Consider the following 10,701-nt stretch of genomic DNA (forward strand, 5'->3'; position numbering starts at 1 on the left):
TAAAGATGAAAAAAAAGAGTTAATGGTAGTGGTTGTATGTGAAGAAAGAGAAAATTAAAAGGGTAAATTCCATTAACATACCTTGAAGTTTAGATTAATACCAACCAGGTCCAAAACTCTTTAAAACAAACCAATTTGGTTCCTAAAACCAACTTAGTCCCTAAATCAATTGAAAAAAAAAAAAAAAAAAAAAACCAACTGTTTAAGGACTAATTTGACTTTAGGAACTAAATTGGCTAATTTTGAAAAGTCTTAGACCTGATTGGCATTAGCTTAAACCTCTAGGTATACTAGTAGAATTTTCCTAAATTAAAAAAAAAATCAAGAAAAATATTATTTTAATGAAATATAGTATAAAATAGATATTTCGATGTTTAGTGTTTTGAAAAATGAGTGTGTGTGTGTGTGTGTGTGTGTGTGTGTGTGTGTGTATAAGAGGTTCTTGTACTAAAATAGATAAAAAATAAAAAATAAAAATTGCAAAACCTGATGCAAAGGCTTAAAAGTTAAGACTTCCAAAATAATCTTGGTTTTAAGAATTTTAGTTTTAACTAATACTTAGCAATTACATATAAGTATTGCAGTTTTTTTACTTTATTTTATTGGGTGGGAATAAGGTTCAAATTCCCCCCCGATTTCTATCCATTTATCAAATATACAACAGTTTGTTTTCTACTACTTGGTGTAAAGAAGAAGTTTGTTTTCTACTACTTGGTCTAAAAACGAAGAGGCAAGAGCCATATCTTATGGTGGACTGATAATTGGAAACTAAAATATAGTAATAATAATAATAAAAATAATAATAATACATGAAGAAGTAGAGTAAAATTGGCCGAAAATTAGGCTAATTTTTAATTTTCGGTCTACTCTACTCTACTCTACTCTCCCTCAATCCAAACTGACCATTAGAGAATCACCTTTACCAACAAGTTAATTTCACCTCAGGAGCAGCAGCCTTTTCTTCCAGCATGAATGTTTTTCAACTCTTGATCATCTTTCATTTACAGACTGAAACCTAAAAGAAAGAAGTAAATTGTTCATAGTGGTGGCACGGTTAAACATATTGCTATCTTCTCATCAGTCAACACCAAGGAAAACTCCAGAGTGAGTCATTAAGATATTCTTAAAATACCTCTAATCCTTTATTCATTCTAAACCGAAAAATGTCACCAATACAAAAGGAAACCCAGGGACACAGAGATAAAGGGGTAGTAGAATGCACTTATTTCAGTGAACACTAAATCAGCTTGAGGGAAGTACACTGAACATTAAATAAGTATGTCAACAATATTATTGAGTCCAAAACCCACCCCAAAGAACGGGTTCTACAGGAAATCTCTAATTTACAGTCTATAAATGCATACAATTACAAACACCTATCATATATTATCAGCTTCAGAGTTAAAGCACCTCAGATTGAACCAAAGGCCAACGCTTCCCAACTGAAGGGGCGGAACACAAAGAGAACTTCAGGAGAGCTTTTAAACAGAAGGGCCACACAGACACAGACTGCAGCAATGGCAACCATTGAGAGCATCACAGGTCTGTACACCAGAAACCTGCTGCCTGTTCCATAAGCCAGTTTCCGATCACAAAGCTTGCACTGCTGCCGAATACATTTCAAGTCAGTCCCTTTAATCTCAAAGGTTGACGTCAGCTCATTATTTTGCTTTTTATTCACACTACAGTCTGAGAGAACACTGGGAATGTCAAGCACCACATGCTCAGCTGCAGATTTCTTATTAATTTTCTTCTGGACCAGGTGGATGTACGAGTAATGGCCACGCAAGCGAGCATAATCTTCAGGTGTGGAACCTGTGCTGTCACGTGCACTATTCCATGCTTCAATTCCCACCTGAATCAGACCCTCCAATTTAGTCATCTTTAAAGGATAAATATAAATAAAAGTACATATATAAGAGTGCCATGGTCTTTACTGGAAAGTATACATACATAGTGCTATGTTCAATTATAATAATTCTGGGTTGCTAACTAGAAATTGCCCTCAATTTCCCATCTAAACATGTACAAAAACTTCAACACCAACCATATAACAACCAGAGGTGGAATTTAAATTTGCTATATAATGTCTAAAGAAATGAACACTGGGTTGGGTTAGCTGAACCAATAACGGAAGGTAGTAATGAGTCTAGAAGATTGAACAATTGGGTCAGAAAGGGTTGCCATTGACTTTGTCAAGTAATTTCAAACTGGAAGCACTAAAGCTAACCAGCAGCCACTGAATAAATTGTATGTATGACCCAATTGACTGAATCACACTACATAGCAAATAACTTGGTTTTATGTTTAAATCAGGTTGGTATAAATATCATCAATATGGAATATGAAGGCCAGAAAAGGGTATATAAAAGCACTGATGAAGGTAAGCATTCAGGAAATTCTAAATATCATACAAAATTAACTCTCTTCTTTCCAGAAATAATTTAGACAGAGGAAACTTTACCATTTTTGGATCATCAGTTAATGCATCCAATACATTCTCAGAGCCATCTTTACCGGCTGCAATGTGAAGTGGTGTCAAACCTGAAGGGCCTACAACATCAGGTCTAAACAAGAATCTTCCTTTGCCTCCATCAACCAGTGACTTGTTTTCAGATATTAATTGATCCGAGATTTGATATCTCAAAAGAAGCTCCACGAGTGCCCGACTATTTCTCCTTACCGCTCTGTGAAGGAGACCCATCTCCGCTAATGCAAGATTCAGGGAAGAGTGCTCCCCTGTACCCACAGTTTCATCAAGCAGTATGCCCAATAGTTTTCTCACTACAGCACACCAATCATGGTCCATCGAGAACTCCATGAGCCACTTGAATCGTTTTAAATGAAAAGACTCTGGATTCGGATCCATGTTTCCCAGTCTAGACTTTAACTGACTTCTATGGAGAAGCCAACCCATTTCATTGATGAAGCCCAGAGCTTGATTCTTGGTTTCCATTCTTCCACTTCCCCCCAGATCTGCATTAGTTTCACTCAACTCCAATTCACTTTCAAGTGCACGGATCTCTGAACAAACATCCTCCTCTGCAACTATAAAAGGAAAGAAGGTACTGCTGAAACCATGATCTTCAATCTGGACATATTCAAGAAAAGAAAAACCACAGTTTACACTAAGGCCATTGTTAAGAAAGTTTTATGTTCTACAAAGAAGGACAGAACTGTACACATATGCTTAAAAATATCAACAGCATCAGATGAGACAGATAAAGAACTAAGTCATAATTCATAAGTAATCAGTGCAGGTGGGCGTATATGCAAATGTACATGTACATGTACATGAGCATATATTGCCCAAGGCACAAGCAACAGCAGGGATTAGTCAGTCTCCGAATCTTCTTTTAATTTTTTTTTTTATAGTAGAACATGAAGATAGAATCAGTCATGCACCATTTGTCTTCTCTCTCTCTCTCTCTTTACTATTTCTACCACAAATTCATTGCTAACAACCAAATATGGACAGAATTAGGGAGTGACAGCAAATCCATCTCAAACCTCTCTGTAATTCATAATTAATAAGCCAAAAACAATTAATTAGGAAACAATCAAGACTGAAGTTTACACCACTAACGAAATGACCCCCTATCCAGATGAAGAAAATTGCTAAGTACAGCATAATGACATCACAAAATGGATGAAAATTATTATTTACAGTCAACCATTCTGGAAATTTTAGAAGTAAAACCCACTACTTGGGATGGGAGGTTGGGCAATGGACCGAGATACATGAGAAGAAATAGAAGACAACAGCACCTCAATGAAGCCTCTTCCTTTTACTGCAGGAATAGAGCAAGAAATATTGATGCATTGGAGCTCATCATTCTCCTTGAGGGTATTGAGACTGTCCATTGAATCATAAGTATTTTCCTCTACCAGATAATTCCCTTCAAGTGCACAGAGTAACCTGGGAAAAAAAAGGGAGGGGGGGGGGGGGGGGGGAGGCATTAAAGGCTTTGTAGAAGCACATTGGTCCACAATAAAATACATGGCTAAACAAAAAGAAATTCATAGTTCAAATGAAGCTTTAACATCACTTCAAGGGCATCAGGATTTAAGAATAATGCAAGCCACATTGACAGTAATGATCACAAATACCTTGTGGTGGGCCGAGTGAGGTTAATGCCTTTGACTAAAAATTGAGCTCTCTCAGTTGTAGATATGGCAACAGGTTTAACACTTAATATTTTGCTATAATTGTTACTTCTCAGAGGTAAAGATGTATCTATGATAACCTGACCTGTAGCACAAATTTAGTAAGAATGTTAATTCCTCCACACCAGAAGTGTTACTACTTCACATACATAGTCACATCACTATTATTAACTTTGACAGACCATCGTAAATAAAGGCTATTTGGTGCTGCACTCTAACATAAACCCATCCAGTTCTCCAGAAAGAGTCATCTGAGGCATCTAGAAGCCTATTCAAACTGGAACTCAAGTCATAGCAAAGCTGCAAAAGGCCATCAAGACTTATAAAGTCAGAACTCTTGCCTGAAAGAAAAAATAACACACACACCCACAACAGATGCAGTTCCATTAATATAAAGCTTACTTCCTCCCATGCAGCCTCAGCCTGATGTAGATATATAGTAAGAACGATACAACCAGGCCTAATGTAGCTCTCAATGTCAGTAGGACTGTGAGATAACCAGTCAAGAATCTGGAGGTTCAAAAATTTTCAAAATTAGAACGTTAAAGAAAGGAAATGCAAAACAACTGCATTCATTAAATTTTAAAGTTGAAATTACCTGTGCTCGCAGTACAAGAGGGAAATCATTTGGATCTTTCCCGAAGAGTTTAAATACAATTCGATCTGTGCGGCTCTGTAATGGTGGCGAAAAACAAAGTTAGAAGACAACCTCTTGATGCCATACATATAATTGAAAAGAAGTAAAAACTATCCATTCAAAAACATAACAAAATGAAAGGGGGAGTGGGTTATTAACAGTACAATTCACATTGGAAGCCAGTAAACAAAAGTAATGGGATTCTGTATCAAAACTAGAAGGCAAATGAATGAGAGACAACATTTCATAAATAAAAATTCATGTCACAAGACTATAGACATGCGTCTTGAACACAAAAACAAGGAGTGCCCCTTTAATGATGCAGGACAAAACTAAAATTGATACAACTCTGAAATTAAAGTAATTTTAAAAGATAAAAGTAACCTAGGAATTAATGCCTAGAGTTGGCTGGAATCAACACCAGAACATTCCAATGGAAATTTTATTAATCAAGCAAACTGTCAACTTTGTTGTAGGTATACAATAACTTGCTTATATAGACCACTAGGAATAAACCATAATTTTAATTAACTTAAGAAAGTCCAATTAATAAATTATAAATATACCCTTGGGCTCTTGGAAATTAAATTAAATAAAAATAACTCAATTAACTAATAAGACCTAAAATAAAATCCAATGGACTAATATAACATACAATTGACTACAAAAATGAAATTGTATCCATACTCCCTGCATCATTTTAATAGTGACTTCCACCATAACAATATCCCTGTATGTCAATTAAGAATCTAAATAGTACATTTCGACTAGTATAAAAATGAGAAAAAGGGTGGGGACATTGTAACAGGTCAATTCTTACTATGTTAAACAACGTCTTATGGATATTTTTGCTCTACAAAATTGCACTTTTCTTGCTGATCAACTTAAATGAGGCACATTAGTGTTGGTTCTACACAAATATGCCAGCACATGTTGTGCATACTAATGGCACTCACAATATACGTCCATAAAACATATTCTGAAGCAGAAAATATACCTGAGCTTCTCCACTTGAACTCGAAGGTGACTGAGCAGACGCTGAATCTGAATTTCCACTCGTTTGAGGTGGACTTGACTGATGAGAGTCCAGGGAGCTAGTCCCCATATTCACTGGAATAGGAGACCTCTCCATATCTTCCATGCCATCATCTGAGTCAATATATATGTCATTCAAATCGAAATTGTTCATCTTGATCTGCCCCGCACTACTATCTCTGACTTCTGAGTAAGCTGGAGGGCTGTTCAAAATGCTGGGTTTTGAAGACATGTTTTGTATGTCTCCAACTCTAGTATCATCCACACTAAGGCCTTGACGTGGAATTTCAGATACAGGTACAGGTTGATGTTGTTTAAAAGGCCTTGAAGGTCCTTGAAGACCATTTGAGAGTAAAGCAGAAAGCAACTCAGAATTTCCAAGTGATGCCAAATTTGAAGGTTCCCGCAAAATCCCAGATATGTCCTTTCCCCCATGTTCAGCAGTTTGGTTGGCAAGGCTCCTTAGAAGATGAGATAGCACATCCTGTTCCGTCGTTTGGTCTGATCTATTGGCTGCAATTCAAGAAAGGGAAAGACGCATCTCACTGACCATTTCAAATATTTATGACAAAAATTATGTATATAATTATAAAACCACCATAAAATCACTGCTTCTTCTTCTTCTTTAAACAACCGTTTATGAGGAAAGTACATACCAAATCTGAGAGAATAGTTTCTAACAATCAGTAACTACTTCTGTGACATGAATTACAGTTTCAAAGACCACAAGACTCATCTGTCATGATAGCGATTTCAACCAGAGCACTTAATTCCAATTCACAATCAAGGGCTGGGTGCAATAATAACCATTAAGTGTGCTAGACACGCTTATCATCTGATAAATGAGAATAAAATGCATCTAACCAATAACATTTCTTGGTTGAGTTGTTTGACAATTGATGTGAGATAGGAATCCTCATAATTTCTCTAATTAAAATAACAATGACGGTTTCTTTTTTTTTTTTTGATAGGAACAATGAAAGATATTTTTATATTAAAATGCTAGGTGAGGGGCATAAATATTCAGTAGGAAAAGTAAGAAATCACAGTGTAGGGAAAGAAATCACAGCGCAGGGAAATAAACAGTTCATTCCTCTTTGAAATCATTTAGGTATGATGACAATTCCTTAAGTAAGAAATCATTTGCAGGTTCCTTAGGTCCTTCTTGTTTGTTGTCCACGAAGAAGTCTTTTTTTAATAAAATTATTCTTAACTATAAAAAATAATATAAAAAGAAAAATAAAAAATAAAAAAAATAAAAAGAAAAAATCATTTGCAGGTTAAAATCAATAGGCAGGTAAACTCCCACATCTGCAAGTTAAATCTTCAGGACTGCTTTCTGAATAAGTAATAAATTTATTTAAACAAGCATATTAAGGGGAGCCCATGTACATAGGATTTATACAAATTTAATCCTCAGGATTTAAAACAGATCGGTACATGTTTAATAGCAGACGATGTAAGATGTCATTATCACATACTTCCACATGTCCCAGCCTCCTCATTTCTCTCTTACTTCAACGAAAGGCACAGTTCATCACCAAAATTTGCATGTTGACAAACAATCCTCCCATATTTTTCACCCACTTATTGTGTGCTTAATTAGGTCCCTACTATCTTTAATATTTCATCTCAAAGGTCACCATATGCTTTTTCTATTGACACAAGTAGACAATTTAATCAAGATGTCAAATTATTGATTAACGTAGCTTCTTCTTAAATTCATCTCTAATCTACTGTAATAATTAATAACTATAAACAAGGTATGCAGGAGTCTGAATCAAATCTGAGCAGCTAACAGTTCATTCTCAAATGGGCCAGAGAAGACAGAGTAATTGTGCATCAAGAAAGAAAAGCTCAAGAATCTAGCATCGTCCACTATCATTGCAAAAAACATGACCAAGGGGGAAAAGCAAGGAAATATAGAAGGATCAAACAGAAAAAATTCAAATCAGTTTTAATAATTACAGTGCAAGTGTGTCATACTCACAGTGTAAGTTTGAAAGTATCCTCAAAAGACTAATCAATAAATAACCACTAGTCTGATCATCATTCAGCGTATTTCCATTTACAACAGGATCAGGATTTGTTTTCCTCCTCCGTTTATTATGGCCAGCCAAACGTCTGCGACAACTTCTCTTCCCTTCATCAAACTCTTGAAGTACATGAAACCTGCCAATATATATTAACAAAAAACCATGTAAACAGCATGATTGTTGCTAAAACATGAATTTGCATCAAGGATAATATATAAAGGAACAGCAAGCTGTGGGAAAATAATCTCAAGCAAAATTTGGGCATGGGGCTGGAGACCTTGAGAACATTTCAAGACGCAAAAATTCTCCATAACCATATTTCAAATCTTTTATTGAAATTCAGCAACTATGATATGTTTCTTGTATTACCAGGGTGATCAATAATAATGCACATTTTCCACATGATTATCAGAAGTGATTATAACTACAAATATTATCTAAAGTAACAAAGAACTGAATGCTTACCTACTACACTGCTGACAGAATCTTTGCCAGGTATTTCCTACTAGTGCCTTACTGGCCTTGGAATGCATCTCACAGACCTTGTGCCGTCTGTGATAGTCTTTCGCATTGTTCAGATCAGCACCGCAGTCTTCCACTTGACAAACAGCACGGTTTGAAGTACTTCCCACCAGCTTAGTCTTCTTTCCGCTTGTTCCTTCCCAATTTCCTACTTCCCTCTCAGTCACCTGATATCCCTGTCCACCAAGCTTCAAAGCAAGGTTACCTGCTTCTTCATCATTCAAATTGTCATCCTCCACCACTATAACCCTCCTCCTTTTCTCCAATTCCCTCTTCCCTTTCTCAAGGCCCAGACTTACTTCATCAGAACATGATGATGAACTATTCGACGAGCCCCCATTCACTGGAATCTCAGACCCAATTGGGAAAAATTGTTGGCCAACACTATCTGATGGCAAAGGATTCAACCTGCTGGCAATAAAAAGATCACCATCCCATTTCCAGTCATTCGAATCCCAATCCGAAGTCCTCTTCCCCATGGCCCGCAAATCCGCAGCACTCATAGCATAGAAACTATGAGCTTCACCTCCAAATCTAGCCTCCATGATTCAAACCCAAAATTCCAAAAGATCCAAATCCACTAATTACCCCCTCCCACCAAAGAAAACAGCACAAACCCAGAAAATTAAATCCTTTTCCACTAACAAATCAAAGTCAAACCCCAAAATTGAATCAACCCCAAAACTCAATTAATCAATCAGCTTCACTTCTTCCCCAAAAGTCCAGAAACAGTACACTGACACAACCATGGCTCCAATTAAGGGCAACCCACATACCAAATAATCTTAAACTAACCACCAAAGCCTCCAAAATCAACTAGAAAAGGCCCAAAACCATGACCCAAATCTCAAAAACTCAACTTTCCACATCTAAACAAAGTAAAACAGTCTAAATCAATATTACAGATCATGTACAAGCTCAGAACATAACAGAACAAAAATATATATATATATATATATATATATATATATGTTGAAAACTTTTAAGAAAGAAAGCAAAGTACTTGCCCAGAAGTGGTTCCTGAAGAATCGGAAATCAACGGTGGTGTCGGAAAAGTGCACGATTCCTTAGGCAAGTTCTCTGCTTCAGCTGATGATGATGATGATGGATACGATGGTGATGGTGATGATGATGGTGATGATGACTGTGGTGATGATGTTGTTGTTGTTGTTGTTGTGTTTGTGTGGTGTAGTGTGAGATGTTAATATGTAATAGGCGTAGATAGTGTACGGTGCACATGAAAGAAAAAACCAACAAATTTTTTTTAAAAGCAAAAAAAAAGAAAAAAAAATTAGATTAAATCTTTACCATAGTACATGGATCATGGATGAGAGAGAGAGAGAACAGTACACCCAACTGCGGAAATGGTGGGTCCAACAATGCACACCGCGTGTCTCTCGCCCTCACGATAATAAAGATGCCCACCTTGCTTTTTCTTCCTCGCGTGGTTGTATATGTGTATGTGTATTTCTATATGTCTGTATCGTATCATAGTACTAGGCTCTTTTGTTTCTGTCGTAGTTTCATGGAATTTGGATAAAACTTGTAGCTCCATTTAGTGTATGGATTTTTTTTTCCCCCGGAAAAAGTGGGATTAAAACTTTTTTTAAATGGGTATACTGAGTATTTAAATATTCCATCGGGTATATACAGTCCTCCGTAAAATTTGTATCAAAATTTTCTTTAAAAGGGTATTTAGATCTCTTTGAGTATCTAACTGTTTCTTCGAATGTATGCAACCCCGTATAAAACTGGTATCAAAAATTTCTTAAAATAGTATCTAGATCTTTTCAAGTATCTAACTATTGTCTTGAGTATATGCAGTCCCCCAATCCTACATACACCAAATTATTACAAGAAAAAATTTCATAAGAGTGGTTCCAAGATGTTGGTAAGAGATTTTAAAACCAGTATCTTATAAATATAATGAGACTTTAAAAACCATTAACAAACCATAATGTATAGAATTATTAGCGTGTGTTTGGCATAAAATAATTTAGATAAATGTACAATTATTAAAAAAAAATTAGTACCGAAAAAGACAATGAAATCTTTCTCTTTTTACTTTTTGTTATAAGTGCCCATTTGGATAAGCGTTTTGGTAATCAAAATGAGCCTTTATAAAGAAATTGCTAGAAGTCAAAATATTTGGCATTGCGTTTATAAAGAAATCACATTGCTAAAAAACTGAGTTTTTAAAACACAATGAGGTCAAGCTTTTTCAAAAACACTTTTTTATGAATTTACTATCAAAGTTCCTTTTTAAGTGTGAAATTCTTAAAATATCCTCACAAAATTGCATAA

General features: G+C 35.7%; 1 protein-coding gene across 2 annotated transcripts; it reads right to left on the minus strand.

Moving 5' to 3' along the window:
• Positions 1–1,120: 1,120 nt before the first annotated feature.
• On the minus strand, positions 1,121–9,578 carry LOC142611570 (squamosa promoter-binding-like protein 1). Of its 2 annotated transcripts, none has more exons than XM_075783639.1 (11): positions 9,405–9,578; positions 8,341–9,266; positions 7,830–8,011; positions 5,802–6,352; positions 4,766–4,840; positions 4,570–4,677; positions 4,350–4,467; positions 4,111–4,252; positions 3,769–3,919; positions 2,465–3,091; positions 1,121–1,855 (listed from the first exon to the last, which is right to left on the minus strand). In XM_075783639.1, exons 2-11 carry the CDS (start codon positions 8,940–8,942, stop codon positions 1,412–1,414), a joined length of 3,000 nt encoding a protein of 999 aa, XP_075639754.1. In that variant the 5' UTR covers positions 8,943–9,266; positions 9,405–9,578; the 3' UTR covers positions 1,121–1,411. The 2 variants fall into 2 exon arrangements, with proteins under 2 accessions (XP_075639754.1, XP_075639755.1); XM_075783640.1 differs by having other exon boundaries at positions 9,401–9,578.
• Between the last annotated feature and the right edge of the window lie 1,123 nt (positions 9,579–10,701).

The sequence above is a fragment of the Castanea sativa genome, chromosome 10 (assembly GCF_040712315.1).
Source record: "Castanea sativa cultivar Marrone di Chiusa Pesio chromosome 10, ASM4071231v1".
In the NCBI taxonomy this organism is placed as follows: domain Eukaryota; kingdom Viridiplantae; phylum Streptophyta; class Magnoliopsida; order Fagales; family Fagaceae; genus Castanea; species Castanea sativa.

Coding starts and splice junctions, on each gene's coding strand:
- LOC142611570 (XM_075783639.1), bottom strand. CDS start 8,942: ATGGAGGCTAGATTTGGAGGTGAAGCTCATAGTTTCTATGCTATGAGT. Junction 4,841..5,801: donor GTTCAAGTGGAGAAGCTCAG/GTATATTTTCTG, acceptor CCACCATTACAG/AGCCGCACAGATCGAATTGT. Junction 3,092..3,768: donor AAGGAAGAGGCTTCATTGAG/GTGCTGTTGTCT, acceptor GAATATGTCCAG/ATTGAAGATCATGGTTTCAG.